Here is a 26,493-nt window from a genome sequence, read left to right on the forward strand (position 1 = left end):
AATTTAAAACTTTAATTTCAGTTCTAGTTGGCAATGCATTATGAAATATTAGCTGTACACATTTTGATAGTCTGAATATTGTTTCTATTGGTATTGCCAAGGTATCCTAGAACCTGTTTGTTATAAAACTTGGGTGGCCTTGGTTTTGTTAACCTCACTGCTGTTCGCTATATTCTACCTGCCCGAAAAGAAAGAAAGAAGAGCTCGATCAAGTTTGCCTTGGCATGCCAAACTGAATTGTTAGGTCTCTTCTGGCCATAGTATGACAGCACAAATAATACCTGGTATTTTATTCAGAACTTTGGCTTAATAGATCTAAAAGCAAGATGATATTGTCTTTGGTTCTTTTAAGTTGTGCTGTGTCTCTGTTACACATTAATTCTAAGACATGCAATTATTGTTTCCAAAGGCTGATTGTAGTTATTGTTTCTGCCCTGTCTGCACTCACCTCAGGCATTTGGCACTGGAAAGAGGCTGAGGGAAGTGAAAGGCGTTGTGAGCAGCACCAGAATAGGAGAGGGAAACCTAGGCATTGCATCCAGGCTTCCAGTATTGGTCTAGGTCTCTGTTTCCTGTGTAAATGTACTTTGGATAATGCTTCTGTCAACATTTCAGTGTAAAGAAGCAGGAAGATTTTTTTCACCTTGTGTTTAGTCGTTGCTTCTGCACTGACTTCTAACAATGCTTATGGCTGGCATGTTTTGGTTATATGTTTAACTCTCTTGTGAGAAAGGGATACCCAGAAGTGCAGAGTGAAAATCATTCAGTGCAGTTACTGCCTTGATTTGTTATGTAATCAGCATGCTGCTTTTTTTTTTTGTTATACTGAATTTCCATATAGTCGTTATTTAAATAATAAAGCCTTTCAACTTCATCCTTATAATGTACTTTAACACTTTGATGTTGTCTGTCTCTTCAGGGATGATTCTGTCCCAGAGGATAATATTTGGAGGGGTATCCTCTCTGTGATTTTCTTCTTTCTAATCATCAGTGTTCTAGCTTTTCCTAATGGTGAGTAAGGTTTTAACTGTTTATATTTCACTTTTTTGTAGCATGTTAATTTCTCTTTATTGCCACTGAATTTATTTTGATTTTTATTGAAGTACCATTTTTAATGTATTTTTTCTTTTTTGAATTCCTTTATGTTAAGGAACAGTCTAAAAATGGGTTGCAGTCATACTGAGTGGAGATAACGGGAATATGCAGTTTTATTCATAGCCTGTCTGTATCTAACAAGGAAGTGAGGTTCTCAAAATTGGTGCCTCTGTTTGCAGGTGTGTAGTTGCAGCTTAGATTGCTAAGTAATGATGCTGCAAATCCTTAAATAATGCTTAAAAGGAGTCTGCCTTAGTGTGTTTTAACAAAAGTGTCAATCTGCAAATTTGCGGAGATATAACAGCTTACATAAATCGCTTTACCAGAGGGTAGAGATAGTTAGAAATGTTCTTAAGTTGCATTACAGTGTGAAACCATGGTTCGTCAATAGAAGGTTAAGTTGGGCAAAGGTTTTGGTAATTGTTAGGAGCAGGAAGTGCAAAAAGGTGAAAAATCCCTTGTGTGACACTTAATTCTGTGGAGGAAATGCTCTTGCTGCTTAGTTTTGGTTGGGAGGGGGGTTATTTTTATTATTACTTTAATTTTTACTTACTACTGTCAGCAAGAGCATAATTTGGGTCAAATCTAAACTGTCTTATGATTAGCAGTGCTCAGAAAAAAAACGGTACTTGTGTTCAGGGCTGTTTTGTGCTTCAGAGCTGGAATGTGTTTTTCTCATTTTAAAAATCATTAATCCATACTTTTCACAAAGTGATCCCTGGAAAACTGAATGCCACAGAAAAATGAGGTTTACACATACAGTGGTGAAAGAGCAGTCTGCGGTGTGTGATGAAAATATTAGTTCAACTACTTCTTGCTACCTAAGTGTATAATTCATGTTTACAGGCTTTCTAATTTCACCAGTCTTACCTTCTGTACTCTTCACATTAACTGAGGTTTTTAATCTCATAAAGTCAGTTTAGTCACTGATTCTGAAGTAAACAATATTGAATAGTTAGGGTTGGAAAGGACCTTAAGATCATCAAGTTCCACATATCAACACTGGTAAGGATCATAGGTATCTTCTTGTCAGCTATATATCCTCAGTTTGGAAGTTTTAGGAGGCCTATTTAATAACATTTCATGGTTGTCTGAAGGCTAAGTACTATGGTTCTTTGCTAACGCACAGAAATTTGTAATTGATAACTTCACTGGGAGCAGGCCATGTGTGAGGTGTGGTCTAGAAACCAGATCAAGAAGTCCTTGGGTACATCTGGGATATTGTGTCTCCTGAGCAAACAGACTAATACTGTTCTGGAAATAACTATGAAAATAATGGAAAATTTTGTTTATACATTACTAATTGGCAGTCTCATTTTCCTCTCTCTGTAATCTGCTATTAACTTTTTTTTAACATAGAGCCGCAATTTTGGGGTGTATTACGTAGTTTGGTGGAGAACTGATTCATGCTCAAGCCAAATCCTTGTGAGATACATTAAAAAATAGATTGTCTTCTAATAAGCTTTTTGTTTATTGTCCACAGGACCCTTTACACGTCCCCACCCTGCAATATGGAGGATGGTTTTTGGTAAGTTCAGGTCGTGTTTCTGACTTCTTCAGTGCTTCTGCAGCACTGTTTGCTTTAACTTCCAGATGAATGGAATTGTTATGAAACGTAATTGTGCATCAGACTCGTGTGAATGTGACTTTCACTTCTGAGCAAGTGTTTGTAATCTCTTCTTAGTTATGTTTGGGAATGTTGTAGTTGTTCTGTGTTAGGATGGTGTAAATTAAATCACCGGAAAGGGATCATACATTCTGTTACTCTGTTTTAATCCTGTTTTGTGTTTGTGCTTCCTAATGTCCTTCCACCACACTCTTCCCACTGCCATCTTTTCCCACCCCAAAAATGTTTGGTTTTTGTTTTGTTTTTTTAATAGGTACCACATATGCTATCTGACTTCTAACTAAATCCAGTTCAGCAAGGTGCTGCTTTTCATTATTGACAAAATATGCTATTACTTTGTATGTTAATTAAGTTGTGTCACTGTATAGCATAACATACATTTGTTAATATTCTTAAATTTATATATTCATATTCTTAACTTAAAAGTTCAGTAGAAATACTTGTATATATTTGCATTCATAGTTTGGAAAATAATTCTGTTAATTACAGAACTAGTTGAGGACTCTTGCTCTTTAAATATTTGAATTGCATGGAAAAACATAAGGAATTTTATTTTGAAATAATTCGTGGTTCACTCAGCATATCCCAGACTTTAAGCACATTTGCAGAGAATTAGGCACACTGGATTTAAAAGCTGATCCCTTTCTTTTTAAGGGGACCAAATGTTTCTGTCTCCTGCCACCTTATACAGCTAAAAATAAGTAGCCTCCCAGAGTAGCTGATTACTCATCTGTTGACATTGAGAGGATACTGCTGATTAGATAGTACCCATTAAAGAATCCTGCTTCTTGTGAAGTTTGGAGAGACAGAGGTCCTACTGCTCATTTTAGGTTTCAGCAAATGGAAAGTAAAAGGTCATTCTCAGTGCTGATCCTGTCTAAGCTTGACCCCCTGTACTTTCAGGAAAAGGCTGCATACAAAATGCAATGTTTTTCCCTGTGTAATTCTGCTGCTTCTGGCATGGCTTATTTAGCCACAACTTGAGGTCTTGGACCTATTCATGAAATGATGAAAGGCAGAAGTAGTGTGTCCTCAGCGCTTCAGGATACACTCTTGCCTGTAGGCTGTACTGTTTGTAGCAGTATGGCCCCTGTTTACCTGATGTGTGTTTAGGATGTATTGCAGAGGACAATGTTTCAGTTCATGTGTGTGCACTTGAATGGAAGTTGTTCTCTAGCATACACTGGGGATTAATAACATGTAGAGTCTGGTTATAGTTGAAAATACATTTTTTGAATTGCTGTAGTTTATTTTGGGTAGCAGATACTGAGTTTATTCACATTAATCTTTCTACTTTCCATGACACTGCTGGAGGATACAAGTAAGTTTGAGTGCTAGACTGTGAAAATGGTATTAGTGACTATATGCCTCTTCAAAATGTGGTCTTAGATATCTGTGAACTTGAATAATGTAAAGATATGCTCCCAACAGTGGCTTCATCTGCTCACAGACCTACACCTGGGAGTCTTAACTTCTCCGAATTTTTTTATTTTTAAAAAATCCATATTGAGACACTGGGAGGAGAGAGGTAGTAGTCCCAAATGCGATAGTGTTTTGTAATTTATAATGGTGTGAAAACAAATAAGAATAATTTTTACCTTTAAAAGCTTCAAGCAGCAAATTTAGCTCACAAAAGTAACTCAAACATGCATTCGTTTATAAGTAGTCTTTATTGCCAGCATAGGTCAGAATTGCCATGTGGGATTATTTCACTGATCTTTGTGTTGAACTCTACATATAGGCTTAGGGGCCTGCATTAGTGAGACCAAGAATACTTAAAGGGACAGAGCTAATCCAGTCCTGAGGTCCTAATGTATCTCTTAATAAAGTTTCCTGATCATAGCCTTGTATTTCTTGTGTTTGGACTAATTAGACTATGTTTGGATTAGGTTCATGCAGTCAAGCACATATTATGTCACTTGAAACAGGAGGTGGTATGAAGGGGCTGAGTGTTCAGAGATTACCTACCATCTGACTTATGTTTCTTAAGCTTTTTTGCAACTAACTGCCATATGTAGAAAATTTATCTGTGCAAACTGAGCACGTATAGAGCAACAGTTTGATAGCAGCTCTTCAGACTGTGTCCCAAGGAGTCCTGTGAGTGAACATGATTTTAAAGCTGAGTCTTTTTTGCAGGTCTCAGTGTGCTCTATTTTCTGTTCCTGGTTTTCGTGCTCTTCCTTAACTTTGAGCAAGTAAAAGCAGTGATGTACTGGCTGGATCCTAATCTTCGATATGCCACAAGGGAAGCAGATATTATGGTATGTACCCATGGCACCTTACTGGACATTTTGGCTATTTTAGGCATGTTTTGAGTGAGTGGGAAGGTATGAATCTGAATTTACTGGCATAAGCAGTACAAGTTTGTGCTTATACTTGATAGAGTCAATGAGCGTATTTATTTACATTACAATCAATTGGTGTGAGAAATGGTCTTCTCTGTATGTTTCTTCTAATACAGGTGAGTGTACAGTTGGGAGTGTGAGATATGTTTGAACTGGGGTGGCTTTGGATTTCTTTAAACAATAAATATGAGCCTGGATACTGAAAACAGACTTAGCAAGGTAGTATCTAAATAAGGCTGGTATGGTGTGTGTGTGTCCCAGATCAGTTGGGTTTTTTTGATGCCTCAATGCTGCACTTAAAGAACTTTGATCTTTCCTTATTGCTCTGAGCTTAGTACATGATTGGCATGCTACCGAGTATGTGGAAATCCAGGAATAGCAACTGCAGGGCTCTCCTGCCTTCCTTCCAGTCACTGGCTAAGTGCTGGTGCTGTTACAATTGGGAAACTACTTCCACAGGCCATAATCTGGAGTGGCATGGAAAGCCAGGGTTGTTCTTCTGCCTGCTGAGCAGCTTGCAAGGAGTTTTTAATACAGAGAACATTGTTTTTCAGGTGAGGACACTAGCACAGGGATTTGAGGCAGTAAAAGGAGGCCTGGGAAGATCATGTGACGTATTTGGGGAAACAGGCAGAAGAGGGTGTGAGCAGTTGAGCACCAAGCAGGAGAGGATTACTGCATGGAGAGATGAGAGTGCTGTTACCAGACTCGTGACTCAAGAGTAAGGAAATACACTGATTGTTTTTCTTTGGCAAATAGCAATTTTCTGCATATGCAAACTACTGCACAGCACCTAATCAGCAGTGGCTGCAAACTCCTGCTCTTTAGCAGGAATGAAAATCATTACAGTGCAGTAAGCTTATATAAGTTGATTGATAGTGAGGGTTGTTCACAAGCTCCTTACCTGGAAAACTTTGGATACTTCAAGTGTTGCACCTCAGCAGTACATTTTGTACAACTCCAACGTCCAGAATAGAGCTGTGAATTTCTGTCCTGCATGAGATGTGTGGTGGTGAGGTGTGGGCAGCCTGCTCTTAGGGTTGTGGGAGGACACATTGCAAAAGTGAGCATGAGTGTGGTGCTTGATGATGTTGCTGGGCAACAAAAGGGAGCTGAGGAGTCTTGGTAGGTCAGGTTCACCTGGCTCTCCTGTCATTTAAGTTAGAAATAAATAGATTCAAGTCAGGGGAGGACTTACATTGCTTACTGGCACACAGCCACAGTACTGTTATAGTCAGCAGAAACTTACTCTGTAGTACTTCGCAATCCTGATACTGTCCCTTAAAGTTGAGGAAATTTTTAAGGTGCAGATACAGTGAAGGCTGCAGCTTGTTTTTTTGTCCGGGGCTGGCAAAGTTACTTGAGTATAGAAGAAAGTTCAATGCATTTCACTGACTGGCAGAGCCGCAGCTGGAAAGAGGAGATAGAGAGGGGAAAAACCCCAGGAAAAAATGGGAACAAGGCAAAAGCCTTGAAGAAAAGCTTACTTTTATAGTAACCTTGCTGTTGCTCACTTATTAGAGTTTCAGATATCATGGTGCAGCTAGGAGACTTTGCCTTCCTTTGTGAATTCTGTGCTTCTTATGCTGGGAAGTGAGCCAGTTTTAGATGTTTTGGGGTACATGTACTAAAGCGGCAGCTTTGCTGTCCTCAGGACAGGTGATGCAGCTTTCTCTGAATGACCATCAGCACTGGCATGTATGAGAAGCAATAACCATGATTTCACTTCAGAGAGTGCAAGCACAGTGGGACTAAAGTAGTATTTGTGTGAAATTCTGCATTTTTCTCTTTAGGGAGACCAGGATTTAAGCCTTACTCTACCATCCCGTTTTCAACTTGGTCATGGTTCGTTTGTGAAAGATAAGCAATAGTTCTGGTCTGAAAGAGAATCTGGTACAGCACTAAGTAAGCAGTGCTATGTTGTCACCTGCAGGTGGCAATGTACATTTTAGGAATGTTGGAGAGCAGAGGGGGGGTTTTGGGGCTTGGTTGTTGTTAGGTTTTTTTTTTTTTTTTTAATGTTTCTTTCCAGTTGGGAATCGTTCAGTTTGTGTCCAGTGACAAGACAGAACCTCACAGATGCAGCCTCCTGATGGCATGGAGATTTTTTTGTTGTTTGGCAGTGATTTCTAACACTTGCTGTACAACATGGCAAGAGAAAACATTTCCTTTGTTATGGATGGCTAAAATATTTATGTTCTTAAGGAATCTGCCCTTCATCTGTGACAAAACAGTTGCAAGTTCTCTATAATTTTATTTATTTAATCAAATAATTCAGCCATGTAACTGAACTTTCTGTCAGAATGTGGTCTGGGAAATTGCTTTCCTGAGGAAAACAGAACACAAAAGATACTCAAGTGAACAGTGAGATGAGTAAGATAGCGTTGCAAACTAATGATGATTAGCCACCTGTGAGCCACATCTGAACACCAGACAGCATGAAAATGGAGGAAGGTGGTTATTTCAAATCAGGACCCACAAAGAAAAGCAAATAACTGTTTTCTGGAATATTGTTTGCTGATTTTATTAGTGTTGATTTTATTGCTCCTGCTGCTCCTCTGTCACATTAGAAATGCATGTTTCTTCAGGCACCAAGGTCTATCTTTAAATTAGAGCTGTAACTGTGGTGATACTGAGTCTTAATACTGAAAGTTTTCCTTTCCCTCTGAGAAGAGTTTAAACTTTGTCATCCAGAAAATTTAGAAGGACAAGAAAGTAGAATAATGCTTATTTTAATATTCTTATAATTTCAGGGTTGTTGCACTGGATGGAAAGGATTTGCTTAATTCCAGTGTTTATGAGCCTGCCTGATGATTGAGATGATTTTTCTTCTTTTTTTTTCTTTTTTTTTTTTTTTCCATTAACAGGAGTATGCTGTGAACTGTCATGTTATCACCTGGGAGAGAATCCTCAGCCACTTTGATATATTTGCTTTTGGGCATTTCTGGGGCTGGGCTATGAAGGCTTTGCTGATCCGCAGCTATGGGCTGTGCTGGACTATTAGCATCACCTGGGAGCTCACTGAGGTAGGCCACACATTTATCTTAATTGGAAGTAAATGTGCGAGACTTGAATTGTTCTTGGGGAAGTGTGAATGTTACTGGAAGGACAGTTCACTAGTTCTGAGTCACAGATTTACATTTTAAGCCTTATAAACCAGATGCTGAGCAATTGATGCAGCTGCATTATTGGACAACAGCAAACTGGGGTTTAGGTGATTTACTTCCACTTGAATAGGAGGGAGGTCTAGGGCAGCCTGTTGGTGTCACCCACAATTTGTTTTTCTGTTGTTCTGGCAGTCAACAGATTCAACACCCATGGTACTTCAGATGTTGATTAATATTCCCTGATTCAGAGCAGTTGTTCTCCTTTTTGACCTTGCAATATCTGTGATCTACTGTCACAATCTCCTTATCCCAAATTCAACACTGTTAGGCACTGTGTATACTGTCAAGTACAGTAGAATTGAGAGATCACCAAGGAAGGTGTGAGGACCTATGAGCAGAAGTCTACGTGGAATGGCAAGACATCATTCAGTGTGGTGTTTTCTGTCATGAGGCCTGAGCTTATAGCCCTTCTTTTGTTAAGTTGTACCCCACAAGTCAGTTAAGTTGTGTTTATTGACATAAAAATACGAGGTTTTTACTTGACCTAGATCTAAGCTACTTCACACATGGTGTATATAGTCCCTTGTACCATGGTTTGGAGAACCACTATCAAGCTTTACTGCAGTTCTCCTAAGCAGCTGTGTAAGTAATTTGACTGTTGGTACTTTCAAATCCTATTTTGGATTTAAAAAAAAACCCAAAGAAAAAAGACTTGACTTGTATTGACTTGTGATGCAGTCAGTTAACTGTTGCTTGGACTAGTGGTTCCTACTGTTAGACCTGTTTTAAGAACTCAAGCTGATTAATTGCTACTCTAATTATTTTCATTTGCATGTAACCTAAAGCTTGATTAGTAGAATATGTGTCATGTCAGACCTGAGGATGCATTTCTATAAAAGAGTTTAATTTCACTGAATTTTTTGATTGGGCAATTCAGAGGAAAAAAATTAAAAATCCAATTTAGACTCTGCTTTTGGGACAGCATGGTCTAACCTGTCACACTTAATAAGTGTAGGTGTACATACCTGAATTTAATCTTTAAAATCATAGTTTTCTATAGAGCCTGCTGTCTTGAGAATGCTTGGCTCATCTGACAAGGCATTTATCAGTCAGAAGCACAGCTAAGGATTTAGTTGTATAAAAATCTTCTGAGTTTGAAAATACTGGTGCCATGAGTTCCTTTTCAAAATAACATTTTTATTCTGTGACATTGAAGGTTATGCTGTTTTCTGAGCTATTTTGAAACTGTTTAAGACTGGAATTTCATAAGTTCCCATCCATAAAAACCAGCTTTGCTGGTTATTGTACTCATTTTTTCCCTCTGGAAAAGGATAAATTTGGATTTGTTTCACATGCACTCTTATCATGCAGTTGATCATCACACAACCATCATCTTCAATTTGACACCTCATGGGGTGTCTAGTATTCCCTGTTGTTGAAAAGCACATTATTGAAACAATGTGTTGGGTAAGGTTCAACATATAGAGAGGTTATCACCACTTAGATGGATTTTTAATGAATTAGTTAATTCAGGAGAGTCATTGGAAACCTACAGAAGTTATCAGGGCAGTTACACAGGGATTTAGCTATGCATCTCCTGTTAACATTAATGGATTTCAGCTGGCTCCCTGTTCTGAAATGGGACACTTGGCTCATGCTCCATACGATCAGATTGAATTTGGGATACAGGCAGACCTTGGTGTCTCGTTCTGAGAAAACAGCATCTTAGAGATGGTCTGGCTAACACCTCTGTGCTGGTTTTTGCTGCCTTGTCTATAATTTCTTTTGGGTTTGGCTGGATTATTGAAGGTTGAGATTTGTAGCCTACTGCCCCTTTTAGATTAAATTAGTTTAAAATATGAAAGGGAAACTGTAGCAAGATAATCAGCAACATTGTGTAGGTTGGGGCATGAAGGGAAAGTCAGATTTTCTTTTCTACGGGTTGAAATTTCCATTGCTTTATCAAAGAAAACAGTTACTTTGATAAACTTTTGCAAGAGTTTTCACAGGAACTGTCATGGCCTATATCAGTCACTGTAATTTATTATGAATGGTCCAATATTTGTTGCTGTTTATAGAAAACCTTGTTCCTTTTCCTGGATCTGGGTTGTTTGGTTGGGTTTTTTTTAATATCTTATTTATACATTTGTTAACAAAAGATACTTTATTACAAAGTCATACCAGTAATGTTCCACAGCCACAGTGTATGTACATTAATTGACAAAAATGCTACTGTTTTCCTGGAAGTAAGAGTATTCATTATTTTGCTCTGTGTTTTGTTATGCATGTCCTTGAGGATTCCAAGGGGACTGTCTTGATATCCAGTCCACAGCTAATTTTTTTAGCCTTTTTTTTGGTTGTTGTGATTTTTCCCTGTAGAATAGAGGATATTATTTTCTCTTCAAGGGCAATAAGAGGTGCTGAATCCATTGCTACCTCTCAGTAGCATGTTTACATCTTGCCTTAACTCTGGTGACTTGTTCTTCACACTATAAAAGTGTAAAGTCATCAAATGTATCTATAAATACATTTAGTTGCCTTACTAATGCCTCATAGTGGTATTCAGAAAGAAACAGATTTCTTCAGAGGTAAATGATTTGTGAACTTTCCAGGGGAAATACTTAAGAAGCTGAATGTCCAGTTGGTGTCAGCTTTAAAATCTGATGTTAGTTCATTTCTGGCTTATTTTCCAGCATCTTAATCATATAAGTACCTTCATCATTAGTGTTTAGCATAGACCAAGCAGGAATATCTCCTTAAACTTGAGCCATTCTGAATCAAGTATAGCAGCAAAGCTTGTAGTGTCTGAAATATTGGTGATGTCTCAATCTTTTTACAGTCACTCAATTTCCTAAAAATAGTAAGTTTTGAAATAAAACAAGTCTTAAGCCCTGAACTCCAATATGCTTAATACAGTTGTTACAAATGCATTCATTTTACTTATTGCATCTTGTTGCTGGTTTAGAAAACATCCTTAAAACTATTTATCAAGAATAAACCAAAGATGCTCTTCAATTTAGCCCAAAAAAACCTTCTTTCCCCAGGGAATGCAGTAGTTTTGCTTGTTTCATGCATTTCTATGAATGTTTTGTGTATCATCATTTGAGAGGCCAAGTGCTACCTGATATCCTTATGTACACATAGCCCCAACAGGGAACAGTGAGAAGGAAACCTCTAATGTGTTTTGTGGTTTGATCCAAGGCCTTCTGAAGTTAATGGAAGGATGCCCATCAAATTTAAGTGATTGTGGCTCATGTCCTCGAAGTATGACGTACTGAAAAGCTGATTTTTTGAATGTGTACTTAAAAAGTGAATTTGTATGAATTCTGTACTGTTCCTCACCCAGAATCTTTTTGCTGTATTCTGTAGCTCTTCTTCATGCACCTTCTGCCTAATTTTGCTGAATGCTGGTGGGATCAAGTCATTTTGGACATCCTGCTTTGTAACGGGGGTGGCATCTGGTTGGGCATGGTAGTTTGTCGTTTCTTGGAGATGAGGACCTATCACTGGGCAAGCTTCAAGTAGGTCTAAATTAAAATAAACATGTTTAATGTTATAATATGAAATTAATTTCCTTGGGAAATAGACCTCCTTCTTTGCATATCTAAAGTGCTCTGTGGTGTAGAGGGGGCATGCATCCACATGTGCTGGCAGTGCTGTAGATTTATTTTAAATTTAAAAAATCCATCTCATAGTAATGCTACTGTGCAACATATGTTTGTAAATATGGTTATGTATATATAATTTTCCATTTCAATCTAAGTTACAAGCATTAATGTCAAATGAAAATATGAAGTAATAAAGCTATTTGCATTTTCAGCTCATTTTGTACAAGCAAAACTTTGAAGAAGACAGTGAACAAAAACTGTAATTGTTTACTCATTATATGATATTTTTAAACTAGATTTGGACTCACCTTAATGAGGCATTAGTGTGGCAATCTTGTAAGCACTAGCTGTTATTGCAGAAGAGTAATCAGGCTGATTGTACCTTTGCTGTGAATTGTCTTACTCCATTGCTGACCCCCTAAAATAAATGGAGTAATTGCAAAATAAAGCAGCATTTGTTGTGTAAAAGGGCCACAGCTTGTGGCCTACTAAGTGTAGTTCCTAGCTGTCCAGTTTCATCCATGGTTTTTTGTCCATCTCCTGCCTTCACTGCCAGTTGGTGTCAGGGGCAGTTATCTGCATGTTGCCAATAGTATGGATGAAACAGATCAAGTACAAAGCCAAAGGATATTGCTTTGGGGGATGGAAAAGGAGCTAAAATCTTGGCTTCCAAATTTGTATCCTACATGAACTTCCATACTGCTTGTTTTTCTTACTCGCAAATTTGTTAATTCCTCTGAGAACCATTCAGCCTTTAGTCTCAATTCAGTTTTCCTGCATTTTCGTCAGAGTTTTTGGTTCCTCTGTTTTTAGAGAGTTCACTGAAAAATTAAAGCAGCAGAATATCTATGGCAGGGCTAGTCTTTACTGTCTTTGTGAAATAATTTTTCCTACCATTCTTTTACATGCATGGATATATTTTTTGATCTTTAATATGAACAGGAGCTGCATAGAATAAGAAGCTTTTGCTTTTGCCCTTTTGTTTTCTTTTTTCTTTTTTTTTTCTTCACTGAATAAACACAGATCTTAAGGATTAGAAGGTTCCCCATTATCTAAGATCCTACTAGCCTAAAGGAGCACAAGTATCAGAAATATCAAAGCTGAGTATCTTTTAATAATTTTTTTATTGTCCAGAAGAGCCAGGGAATTAACAGGGTGAAAACTGACTTTCGTAGTCCTGCTAGTCTTCCTTCAGAGAAGGAAACTTGAGTTTTTCTTAGACTCCCCATCCTATGGATGCTGTTGCTCATCTGAATTAATGTTATCAAACCCAAAAACTAGTAACACTTCTGCCAGATGAACTTCCATTCACATTCCTTTTCAAAAGGGAATTTAAAAGCCTTCTAGATTTTAACAGTGCTATCAGATCTCTTCAGAAGATTTGCATGCCTCTAATGTCGGAACATCAGGGGTTGTGTGTGTTGGAAGTGCACTGTTTTCAGGCTTGTGGAGCCAGCCCCTCCTACGATTAATGAGTAATGAATCTGACAGATTCTTGAAGGGTTGATGTCAGTGAGTTCTAGCACAAGGAGCCTTTGGGATATAAGCAATGACAGCATAGATTAGGAAGAAGTACCCTTTAATTTTTCCAAAGGAGTTGCAGAATTGCAATCCCGATTTCTTCCCTTCATGGGGAGAATGATAGGTATGTTTTGTAGTTAGTTACTGACCGAGGATAAGAGGAGGGTGGACTTCAGGGTGTAATGTACCCTTACTGAAATGCCTAATAGATTGTATTTCTTAATTCACCCTTGCCTGGTACGCTGTGGTGTCTTGTGAACTTCTCTGCTGTCTAGCAGTGTGATTGTTCCAAAACACCAGTAACATGGTTATTGCTTCTCCCCCTGCCCCCCTTGCATATTCCTCATATTTACTCCAGCCATTTTCTTTTTTTAGGGACATTCACACGACCACAGGGAAAATCAAAAGAGCTGTATTACAGTTCACACCAGCCAGCTGGACCTATGTCCGCTGGTTTGACCCTAAGTCTTCATTTCAAAGAGTGGCTGGAATCTACCTTTTCATGATCATTTGGCAGGTAAGAAACTCTGTGAAATCAAAGCTGCTGTCAGCTCAGTTACTTAATGTGTTTAGCCAGAAGATCTTCTAATGCAATGTATGTCTGTCATTAAAATACACAGATAAATGAATTGATAATACAGAATTGGTCAGGGCATTGTTCACCGGAGTTACATGATAGTTCAGAACTGTAATTACAGAATCTGTGGGGGAAAAAAAACAGAATGTTACAGATTGCTGTACTGGTCATCAGATTGCTCTTTGCAATTGATGCAGTTTTAAGAACTGCTATACAGTGGGGTTTTAGGGTGGGCTAATTTTTTGTTTGGTTTGGTTGTGTGGGGGTGGGTTTTTTTTTTTATTTTGGTATGTTTTGGGGTTTTTTTTTTGGTTGATGGTTGTTTTTCTTTCCTATTGACTGTTGGATGGATCACTGATACTTAGAATTCTGGCCTTGATCTAGTAAGACTACAATATGTCTCAACTGTTTCGGTCATGCAAATACTAGCAGTCTTCGCTAAAATGTCTTTTTAGTCTGCTGAATTTAGTTTTTTAAAAGGAGAATTTGAAGTGTTTGATACACTTTTTTTTGTGGTGGTATTTTTTGTTTTGTTTTCAGGGTTTTTATTATTGGGGTTTTTTTTGTTTGGCTTGGGTTTTGTTTTGTTTTGTTTTTTCATTTAATGCTCTCTTCTCTACCAAATTTGCCTCCGTTATTTACCCTGATTTAAGATATGAAAGTTAGCAGAAGACCTCTGCAGTGTGAATTAGTGTCTGGTCCCTTAATGAGTTTCTGGAAAGAGAGTGAATACTTTCACAGAGGTGTCTAGGGAAAGATTCATTGTTTTACTGGTGTATTCCTTGCTTGTCCTAGAGCAGGAATCCTTGATCTAACCAGCAGGGCTATAGTGGGGCATAAATAGTTTTCCTTCTGTGTTTTAGTTTCCATATTAATATCTGCACATAACTTGTATGCTATTTACTAACTTTTTTTTTTTTCCCTCTAGCTGACTGAGTTGAACACCTTCTTTCTGAAACATATATTTGTGTTCCAAGCAAGCCACCCTTTAAGCTGGGGGAGAATTCTCTTCATAGGAATCATTACAGCGCCCACTGTAAGGTAATTTTATTGCCCTGTTGGTTGTTCTTCAGTTTAAAGTAGCCTGACTTCTAGGCACCCAAGAACTGTGTATAGTTTGTGGATAAGTACAGCACATTTCAACAAATCTATACTTTTGCTACCACAAAAAAGCAAAACAGTCATTGCTTTTCAGTAAAGTGTAGTTTCTGACAAGTAAATAAGTAAGGTATAATATGTACGAAAGTGTTTCCATAGGGATGCAGAACCATCCTGTTCCATTTTCTGTTTGTATATCATCTCCCTGTTTTGTGACTTAGCTGCATAATTTATCTTTGAGGTCTGCATGTGAAAATATCCAAGCTGGTGAATCAGGTGCTCACAAAAATGTAGATGAGGAAAAATAGGAGTTGTTGGTTCTTCTGAGTTGCTTATTCTGTTTGTCTATTGGAAATATTGGCATGTTACATAAAAAGATAGAGCATTACCATATTCCGAGTAACAAAACAATATATATGCGGTCTTAATAGTTTTATAAAAACATTAACCTGCTTTTAGTCATGCACAATATTTCACATTGCTAGCAGAGTTGTCTGTTTTTGTCCTGTGACATAGCTGGAGGTAGATAGAATGTACACAGTGCTGAAGTTAGAGACAGGGAATTTACCATTCATGAGTAAAGTGATGTTACTTCGAATAGTTAAATGGCAACCATGCATTGGTTTATTCCCAAAATACAGCTGTTAATGTTGGGCTTAATGAAGTTATGCACAGTGATTTCACACTGTTTATTAAATCACTTCAAACATCCTTAAAGCACCTATATAGGTGGCACTTGGCATCCTGTTGAAGTCTTTATTCTCAAACAATCCCTTTATTGTTAGATTAATAGTATTTGTCTTTCTTATCTGTCATTGGAAATCAGAGACTGAGAAGAACAACCCTGGTTTCGCTTCTTTGGAATTCCCCCCTCTAAGATCCTAAAATTTTGGGAGCATAAAGAACAGAGCAGAATGATCTGCAGACTGATTTCAGATTAGTGAGAAATCCTGCAGGGGAAAACATGCCAGTGGTTAGACCACTCACCCAGGACATAGAGTAGCTATATTCAGTTTCTTTCAAGATTGAAACTTGCAACTCTCAAGAAAATGCAATTGTTAATAAGCTAAAGACTGTGGAAGAAGTGGGGAATTCTCTTAATTCTTCCAAAGTTGTTGCACTTTGCCCAGAAGAATTGGAGATTCAGTGGACAGGCAGGAGACAAATATATAGCTTTGTTAGCCTACTAGTTTGGGTGCTTTGCCAGTCCTTGCTCTCAGGATTTTTTGTGTTGTTTCGAGCTATTTGATCTATGCAATAATAGCTTCTACTAGAGTTGAAGCCATCTGGTAAACATCTAGCATGAGTGCATGTGATTTTAACCTCAGCACTTCATTTTCAGTATAGATACGTTTGTAACATAAACCTGTTTTCCAAATATAAATCCTCTGAAGAACTTTCTTGTTTCCCTTCTCAGGCAATACTATGCATACCTCACAGATACACAGTGCAAGAGGGTGGGAACTCAGTGCTGGGTGTTTGGGTAAGTGTTCTTGCTGCATTCTTAAAGCACTTGGACAAATGTTCAGTGTGAGTCCAGCACAGGAACAGGCATTGCATGAAGCCAGTCCTTGTCTTGTGTTGGTTTTAGTATAAAGGAACAGTATGGAGAGATTTTCTTTATTTTTTTTTCTTTTTGCAAGTTCAGAGGAAAGGAAAATTCTGGATTTGAAGGTATAACATGGGAAATGATGGAATGAGTAAGGAGAAGAACAGAAGGAAGAACTAGAAACTGCTGGATAAAGCTAGGCTCTTTCAAAGTAGCATTGGCTTTGCTGCCCATATTCTCAGTCAGGTGAGAAGGATAAAGCTTTTGCTTCTACCACTTGCCTGTCATCAGAGCAGTGTTTACCTGGCTATCAAGGTGGGCATTGCCACTGTTAGTGGAATCACAACAGGAGACAGTGAAACAAACCATAGTTATCATCTATTTCTATTCTATTCTCAAAGAGGGAAAGGAATAATACTATAAACAATAGTTACCTATAATGTCTTTCAACATACCTCTTGGAGGACACCTTTAAATGAAGAGTTTGTGTGATTGCTTCTGGTGAGAACTTCCTTCTCCAGATGGCTTGACTAAAACTTACTGTTCTGGAAACCTGAAGCATATGCTATTGCAGCATTTTAAAAGCTTCTTGTAAATAAAGCAGTGTAGTAGTGTCCCTTTTGATTTTAGGGCTTGGAAGCTTACAAAAGAGAAAAAAAACAAACAAGATCCTAAATCACTTCTTAAAAAGAAATACGTATTTTAAGAAACTATTCAAGAAGCTAATTTCTGATGGCAGGTATTCTAAATAAAACCAGCCATTTCATTCTCTTTGTTGAGATTAGTGTATGTTTGATTTCCAGAATTGTCTGAACCTTTTTCATGTTTAATAGAAGAATCTAGTACTGTCTTAGATTGGAATAGCATTTCAATGAGCATTAAATATTTAGATGTAGTTTAGAGACAGTGCTCTGGACAAACTTATCTTACCTTTACTGTTAGTCTTTGGAATGTTACAAAATTTGTAGGAATAGTGCTAGGCTGGAAGGCCTGTTTCCATGTGCACTACACCATGATAAAGAATATCCCTTTCTTAACATTCAATTGAGATGAGAGCAGAGCATGCTGCAGTGTAATTGAAGGGGTTTCTACTCTTGCTTTAATGTACCCTGGCTAAGGTGACACGTCTTCTTGGGTTTGACTGGGCTTAAATATTTAACCTCTTTCACTGACTTACCACCTTCCTTGCTGTATTAAACTCAGGACTGTAACATCCATTTACATACAAAAGGTGGTAACTGTTCTTGTATAGTTTTACTGGGACTGTGTAGGAGTTGATAGTAGTTTCTGTAAGCCTAAAACTCCTTATTTAAGGAGGATCCCCCTCCTCAAAACACACATTATGATTCCTAAAGAGGGTCTGTAAAATACACACTCCTTAAAAAGGGACTTTTCAAGTGATTATGACAAAGTAACCTGTCTTTCTGGGTTTGGTATGGATAGTGCTTTTAGTACTGAAGGTAACTAATTAATTGCACAGTTAATATTACTCCTTAATTTACAATCAGAATCAAATAACCTTGCTCTGTTTGTGCAAAAACATCTTAGTAGTTGCAGATCAACTATTAATATTTTGGAGAGCCATGTTTGAATAGGCATGTTACGAAATCTGTAAGCAATTTAGGAATTGAGATGTTTATATGAAAAAGGAAATTTTCTCAAGTATAGATGGTAATTTTAGAGTTTTATACAAGACACATTGTAAACAATTTTTTAATTCTGGGGGAAGAATTTTCAAGTTCTGCATTAAGAAAGATGCATTTCTGTTTCATCCAAGAGAAAGAGTGTAAACATATTCCTTTAGAAACCAAAGGGAAATATGATGCTGAATGTTTACTTTCTGGCTCTAAAAAATTAAGTATTGCAGAAACCCTTATCTTTGGTTCAAAGCTCTCGCTGAACACATTAATGTCAATAAATAGATGCTCAAATACTTCTTTATAATCTCCTAACAAGAACTTCAACAGAATATTCATCTATAGTCCCATCTAATTGTGGGAAATGTGCATGGAGTATTATCCTTGATACTGCTTATTTCTTTAATCTGCAGAAAAAACAGTAACACCAGGAGTTCCTGTTGTTGTTGGAGAAGTAGTGATTTCCCAGAAATTTAATTACCCAGAATACAATTTCTGAAGCAATTAAAAGCAATTATATAGAAGATTCATAGCTGTGTTGATTAAGACTCTTCTAAAGGCACAAACTGGATTTGTAGCAGCCTAACCATGGGAATAATTAAAATTTGTGTCTTGATTAGTATGAAACTGTGCTCTGTGACTCGACATATACTGTAGCAGCATTCTCAGTAGATGGACAGTCAGTGATGCAAGGCATGAACAAGGCCACTGCAACAGCTCTGCTGGAAACTACACCATTTTCATTAAGGTGAAGCCTTTCAAAAAGGAATATCTGTTAGGATGTTATAAGGCCATTTTGACTGAATAAACACTTAGTGTCTTTAATTCTATGGAGTATTCTCATGACCCTTCAGTAGGACACTAATACCTTCTATTGTTAGCATTCTTCCATCTTTTGATTTACCACTTCTTTAACTGTAAGAGCTGTCGTGTTGTACAATGTGCTTAACCCAAGCATTCTTGACATGAACAATGGAAAGAATGTATAAATGCAGCACACAGTTGTATCATTTTTTGAGTCCTTGTTGAAAGTAGCCTGTTGTTTTACACCTTCCAGTATATCATACCATCATATGGTTGTTTCCTGGTGGTGGACTTTGTTACCACTGCTGGAGTTCAGCTTAACTGTTTTCTAATCTGCAGCTTGATCAGTAAGAATAATATAAAGCCAAGAAAGAAAAATAATTGGTGATCCAGTAGAGTAACACTGCTCTCAAATTTTTACTAATATGTGCCTCATATACTTGCAGTATTGGTCAATAAGGCATTAATTCCATGATTCTTAATTTTGGCCCCACTCACTGTGCTGTAAGTCACATTAGATGATACAGAGAAAGCCATCATTTGTTATTTTCACCAGGATCATCTCTACAAAAACCAGTGGTTAAGTCATGCACACATCTTTCCTCCCTCTTTCATGGAAGGAGCTAGGTCCTGTCTGCCAAGCAGGAACCCATTTTTGACAGCTCTCTGGTCATGGAGAGTGCTGATAGAGAATGTGTCCTGTGGTGGTGTGTTTGGGTGACTGGAGAACTTGACCGGATGTTAAGTGTGCCTGCATATGTTTGTGGAGTAGTTCATATGTTCATATGTGCTACCTTGAAGACATTATTGAACAAGTATTAAACTTTCATAAGATTAATAGTTCATGATTTGCTTCAGCTTGAAAAGAGCCGATTTTCTACACTTTCACTGCACCAGTCATGTTTTTACACTTGTATTTGTTAAAAACATGTAATTATTTTGTCCAGGACCTATACAAATTAAATATATTCCCATGGCAGGTGATAGATTCATAACCTATTGTATGAAGTGGTGGACAAGCCTCCATAGCTTTGAGCCTGAAAATGTGCACACATCTGATAACAGGGAGACAGCCACAAATACTTGTTTTTATTCTTATAATGCCAGAGAGGAAAGTAAATACTGCAATATTTCCTCTCAGATTTTTCCTGAAAACCTCTGATTACTATAGTGTGGATCCTGAGTTTGCACATAAACCAGAGCAGATGTGTGGATTCTCAGAGAATTTTAAATGCTTTTTCATGTTAATTTTCTCACTAAAATCCATCTGAAGTAAGCCAAGTAGCCTATTTAGAATTGTAGTAAATTTACATCCAGTAGTGAAGTACCCAAAGCACAGTTCTAGTTCTCCCAACAGGGAGTCTGTTGATTGTTCGGCATAGAAGAGAATTTGTCTGCTGAGGGCTGAAGCACAGTGGTAGGTATAAATAGAAATCTCTGCTGTTGGCTTGCACTCCTGTTTGTTCCCTGGACAAACAGAGGCTCATGGAATTGTGAACTGCCAGTTGATCACTTTTTGTATGCTGTTCATGCTGATGAAAATTATAGAAAGAAAAATTAATTTCCCAAAGAATTTCAGTTAATGGTGGTGTTGGAGTGCTTGCCAGAGATAGTGCTTGTTTATTGTTGATGGTCTTGGGTCTGGGTTGTGAACATGTGAGTTAAATCCTCAGTGTTTGTAACCACTTTACCCCCTCCTCTGTCTTTCATTTACCCACAGGGTTATTGCTTTCCTCGAAGCTATTGTGTGCATAAAGTTTGGACAGGATCTTTTTTCCAAAACACAAATACTGTATGTTGTGTTTTGGCTTCTCTGTGTGGTAAGTGAGATTTCTCATGTGAAACATAAAGTATGGCAAAAGCATTGAAAGCATCTAAAGAGTTTCCTCTCTGGAACATTGCAGCAGGGGATCATTGTGGGGGGAATTCTGGTAAAAAGCTCTGTGCATGTACTAGGAAAAGCAAATGCTAGATTGTTTAGAACACACTTTGAAGGGACTAGAATAACTTTTCTTATTTCTTCATATAGCAGAGTATAGTAACTTTAACAGTGTTTAATGATTAAACAAACAGTAGTTTTAGGGTGCTTTATGAGATAAAATGTGAGTTTGAATGAAGCGAACTTTGGTGGTACTTGCTATAGTACCCACTGGAAAGGAACAGGAGTTAATGAGTAACATTAATAAGTAATGCATGTTGTTTCACACTGGAGTCTTACAATGACATAAAGAACCCTGTTTTATCAGGCAAATCATTCTCGCTCAGCCTGCAACTTTCTGTACTTTAGTGTGATTACTGCAAATGCAGCATGAAATGCCCATTTTATAACAGTAAATGGATGTCTGTCTTGCCAGACTTGTAACTCTGATGCCGAACACATTTTTAATCATCAGTGAAAAATAAGGCATTTATAATAGGCTGACAGATAAGTACTCCCTTCTAGTTGGGAACAGTTTGAACAGGTGATAGGGAGTCAGATTGTATTGTTCTCTTATTTAGCATGACAATTTTATTCCTGAAACTTCAGAAAAGCATTGAATTGCTTCCTGAGATCAGAGCACCACAAAACCAAACATGTAACCCAGCCTGAAGGAGAATTAGCTTTTCTCACGCACTGATTGTTCCTGATAATATACATACAAGTGCTTTTGTATGATGACTGTACTGGGTGAAAACAAGAACCATAATGCATGTGTGTGAATGATGTGTATGTATTCTCATGCTTCTGCTGAGAATTGGTCTGCACACCCCATGGTGGCAGAATGTATGTGTACCTTGCAGCTGAAGCATGAGTCTTACTCATGCTGACAAAAGATGCAGAGAGAAAGAGCGTGAGCCTCTGAGTGTAGAATCTCCAGGGGCTCTGAGACCTTGAACCAGCAATAAATTTGGAAAAAAGTTTTACAGATTATTTTTCTTCTCTTTCCTTGTTTAGGCCTTTACAACTTTCCTGTGTTTATATGGCATGGTTTGGTATGCAGAGTACTATGGCCTCCGAGAAAAGGTACTTTATTAAGCCCAGTTTTGTTTTATACCAAAGCTAATACTGCTAAGCTCATAGATACTAGAATTCTTTACCAGAGCTAGTATAAATGAGGGTGAGGGTAGGATGGCCTAGAATGTAGCTGAAGTCAATAGAAAGAACTCTGAATTCAGAGGGACTTGGGTAGATCCCAAATTAGACTGTGGTTTCTAAAGAATGCTGTGCTCTTAGTTACTCAAAATGAGGCTGTAATTTTAGCAAAGCTTTCAGGGATGGTTAGCTAATGTTCCCATTGTACAGGTGAAATGCTAGGGGAATATTAAGACTACTTGGTTACATAAGAAATCACATGGAAGGTGGCGAGTTCTTATTGTACCATCTATGTTGTACCTTTTAACTAGAAAGCAAAATGTCCTAAGTACTGGCTGAATGTTTTATGAGGACTTCTGTCACGGTTTAAGTTTACAAGTCTAATTGCAAACAGGAGAAGTGCTGATCACAGGAGCCATCAGCACCCTGATGATGTGTGTCCTTGTTTTTGCAGACCTTATCAGAAAGTGAAGACAGCCCATACAGTCCAGATGCTTCCTGGCTTCATTCTAAATTCAGTAAAGGTATTGGCACTTTTGCTCCTATGTTCTTGAAGTGGTAGCATTAAGACTCAACACTAGGAAATGAGGATTAAGAAATTTACCTTGCAGACAACTGGACCTATTTAAACATCTGTGCAGGAGCTATACAGGTCTGTCATCTGCAGAGCTATTCTGCTTTGCAGCTTTTTCTTTTCTAACTCTTAGAAATAGATTTACTTTTTAATGAAGCAGCTGAATTTTCTGCTGTTATTCCAAGCCATTCTTGTTAGGTTATTATGCATTTCATAACTGTTGTGGACAGTTTTGTTTTTTTTTCTCTGAACATTGTATGTTTGATTTGAAACATGAATATGAATTGTGCTTTTGTTCCTGCTTGTTAAGAAGCAGTCAAGAATGTCTCCTGGAGCTTGTGTTCTTAACTGACACTTGCCTAGTCAATGTAGTGCTGATGGTCACAAACAGCAAAAGCAGCCTACTTCTCTGACTTAACTGACCTCTAGTGTAGGAAAGGTAAGTTACCTGCCTCCTCCATTAACTCTATAGTGTGGTCTTACTTATTGAACAATTATCAGGATTCCCACCTGGAAGTTACTTCTCAGAGTTTATGCTTCATGTGTTTGTATCATTAAAAACAATTCCTTATTTATCATAGGCTTGAAAAGCACCTACAGCAGAGCTGCTTTCTATTTCATACATGTTTTTTCTGGATGCTGATACTTATTCTCAGTGTAGTAAATTTGTGGATTTTTGTACGTCGGAGGAAAATTACTTGAACTTGGTTTCCACACACACACCCTCCCCCACCCTGCTTATATATGCCAGAGAATTTAGACCAAGTAAATCTTTCTATGATTTTCTGTTACGTATTAATTACAAACTTCAGCCTCTTTCATCTTTTCCTCCTGAATTCTTTTTTCAGTCCACATTGTCAACCTCTGCTTTCTCACAGTTGAACTTGTTCAGGCTGGAGAAGAGAATGATCAGGGGAGACCTTATAACAGTTTTCCAATACCTAAAGGGGCCTACAAAAAATCTGGAGAGAGAGTTTTTACAAGGGCATGTAATGATAGGGCAAGGAGGAATAGTTTTAAACTGAAAGAGAGTAGATTTAGATTAGACATTAGGAAGAAGTCCTTTACTATGAGGGTGGTGAGACACTGGCACAGATTATGCAGAGAAGCTGTGGCTGTCCCATCCCTGGCAGTGGTTAAGACCAGGTTGGATGGGACTTTGTGCAACCTGGTCTAATGGAAGGAGTCCCTGTCCATGGCAGGGGGGTTGGAAGCAGATGATTTTGAAGGTCCCTTCCAACCCAAACCATTCTACAATTCTATGGTCTGTCATATGAAAGACTGAAAACAAGAAATACAATCTTACAAGAATCTGTGAGCTCACTTCCATAGTTTTTAATTTCTGATAGTAGCACCTGCCAGTAATAAAAATATGGAGGCTTAATTACTGATGTCATTTAACATGGAGGATGTTTCAGCACTGTATCCTGCTATAGCAAACTTCCACTTTTATTTTTATTTTGGAGGAAGAATTTTACAGAAGTCTTAAAAATTTTTATATAAAAAAAAATAGGCCACTAGATGGAGTGTATCAACCAGCTTGCAAATCCATACTTGTAAACACTGTAGCTTTAGATAGCCTTACTGTCTTTTGGACAACAGCTCCACAGTGTAAAATATATGGTAAAAAAAATAATAATGTTTCTCTTTCAACAGGTGCTGACAATAGTCCACCAAAACATTCAGTCAATAGTGAAAGCCATTCATCTAGAAGGAGGAATCGCCACTCCAAATCAAAAGTAACGAATGGAATTGGCAAGAAGTAAGAATGGTTTCTGAAGATACCCTACAGTGTGACCAGAAGTGACAAAGAAAATCAGACATGGCTCTGAATTTCCAAACTGAAGATTGATTTTTAAATTTAAAGATTAAAGAAAGGACGTGTTGGAGAAAAAGGATGATCAGGATGGAGCCACCAGTGTAGTGGTGATCATTGCCTGCTGACACTTGCCATTCACTGATTTAAATCTAGTTTCTTCAGCATGTGGCACCAAAAGCTAATGAAGAGTGTGCTGGAAAGGAAAGTAATTTTGCCATAGCAGGTACTCCCTGTTTTGTGTTCAGGTGTTGCAAGTGCATTTTTAATATCTTAGTTGAAGACTTACAGGCTAGTAAACTGATAGTCAGTTGGCATAGTTGGTTTGATTTGTTTTGGTTTACTATGTTTTTGTTATTTTCTAGAAGAGTATGCAGTCCTTTGACTAAAAGCAACTCTGCCCTTCTTTTTCAGTCTCACAACTAAACTTTTCTATACAACAGTTAGTAAGTATTTAAAATTTCCATACTTCTCTCTATCTGCTTGCTTTTATGTACAAGGCTCTTTAGACCTGGTGATGAGATTTTTACCAATGAAGGAATCGGTACAGGTTTCTTTTAAAGTATGTGAAGTCTTTGAACACAGTTCTTTTGTTCTGCATTGTCCTTCTGCTTGATTGTTACACATTTGATTTCTTTTAAGGTTTTAAAATACTTGTATAAAAACCTGTTGCAGAGCAGAGGGCTGTGCCTCCTGCCCTCAGGGACAGATATCATGTCCTTTAGTTGTTTTTTCCACCTTTACATCATTTTTTTCAGCTGTGCCACATTAGGTACAATATTCCTTCCCATTCCCCTCAATTTGCCTTTGCCTTAACTGGAACCAGAAATCCCAGTGTCTTTAGACTGATATCAGAAACTGCTTTGAAGGCTCTGATGTCTTACTGAGCCTGGTGATAAGGCAGTTTTTTGCTGAAGCTGAGTTGCTTGCTGCTTCCGTAAGCATCATTATTTGTGAAGGCTTGCTGTAGTCTTTGGTATCTGAGAGGCAGCATGACATTACTGTGATATGCCCCATTGCTTTGGTATTTCCTATCATGCAGTCAGAAACCCAATAGCAAAGTCAGTCTTTCTTGCAGATTTTTTTTGTGTGTAGTTTTTTGAGGAGGGGTTTGTTGTTTTTTTTTTCTTGTTATTATTTTTTTAATGTATTAACTATGACATGTAGCAAAGCGGATAATTCTCCAGCAAGGAGCTTAATGGTAAGTCAAGGTTAACAATCAAGAGCCATCAGTTCCTGTATTAAGTTATCAAAAGGTTTTTGTGCCAGTTAGATTTTGGGATTTAGGGGTTCAGAGAGGTAGATAGCTTAAGCAAAAATAAGTAATACACATTAGTCACTTAGTCTTCATAAGAAAATGGGATTGCCTTTTTCTTTGAGTAATATTATTGTGATTTGCCACAGGCTAAGTACTAAAAAAACCAAAACTGCATCAGAGACTTTATGCAAGTGTATGATACTGTAAATACTAAAAAGTATCTTGTGTAATCCATTAATTCCTGTGTGCCACAGATTATCAGTGTTTTCAATGCACTTAAGTGTTGCTGCTGAACCCCTCAGAGGCCCTTCATTTCCCACCCCACTTTCCAATCAGGCATAAAGTGTACAACTTAGGAAGTAACATAGTAGAAGCTGCTATATCGTCGTTGCTACAGTGACATTAAACATCTGTTACATGAGCAGATATGTTAGGAAGACTTTCAAGTTTTTCTACAGCTACTTGGTTTTCATTCATACTATAGCAATTCCTTATTTGTAATGTACTGCATATTGATGAATGTATTTGTAGATTCCTTTGCATCCTGAGACTTGTTATGTTTTAATTTTCTTGGTTAATAACTCAGTCTGTGTAAGGCTGAAGAATGACATTGTAAATTTTCTATTGATTCAATACCAAAGCAAGAGATTGGAAGTCTAATGGTTTAGGTATCTTAAATACTGTGGTTTTCAAAGATGAGAGCCTGTTTTGTACTTGCAAGGTTATACACACCAACTATGTATACAAAGCTTACATGTGTAAGCACATACTGAAGTACAATATCTACTTGCCTGAGGGGACAAG

The 26,493-nt window shown here is 37.7% G+C and overlaps 1 protein-coding gene across 1 annotated transcript in view; it reads left to right on the forward strand.

The window, feature by feature from the left end:
• PTDSS1 (phosphatidylserine synthase 1) overlaps positions 1-25,804 on the forward strand; it is a 29,823-nt gene extending 4,019 nt beyond the window's left edge. The window contains exons 2-13 of the mRNA XM_061373191.1: positions 920-1,011; positions 2,579-2,623; positions 4,859-4,983; positions 7,935-8,093; positions 11,544-11,695; positions 13,679-13,820; positions 14,809-14,921; positions 16,396-16,461; positions 20,689-20,788; positions 21,904-21,972; positions 22,496-22,565; positions 24,272-25,804. Of these exons, the coding sequence (XP_061229175.1) occupies positions 920-1,011; positions 2,579-2,623; positions 4,859-4,983; positions 7,935-8,093; positions 11,544-11,695; positions 13,679-13,820; positions 14,809-14,921; positions 16,396-16,461; positions 20,689-20,788; positions 21,904-21,972; positions 22,496-22,565; positions 24,272-24,381 (1,243 nt within the window). The 3' untranslated portion in view covers positions 24,382-25,804. The remainder of the gene's footprint in view (positions 1-919; positions 1,012-2,578; positions 2,624-4,858; positions 4,984-7,934; positions 8,094-11,543; positions 11,696-13,678; positions 13,821-14,808; positions 14,922-16,395; positions 16,462-20,688; positions 20,789-21,903; positions 21,973-22,495; positions 22,566-24,271) is intronic.
• The last annotated feature ends 689 nt before the right edge of the window (positions 25,805-26,493 follow it).

This window comes from Neopsephotus bourkii, unplaced genomic scaffold (genome assembly GCF_033783945.1).
Source record: "Neopsephotus bourkii isolate Nb327-2 ecotype Australia unplaced genomic scaffold, CSIRO-AGI_Nbou_v1 NB_1630, whole genome shotgun sequence".
NCBI classification, from domain to species: Eukaryota; Metazoa; Chordata; class Aves; order Psittaciformes; family Psittacidae; genus Neopsephotus; species Neopsephotus bourkii.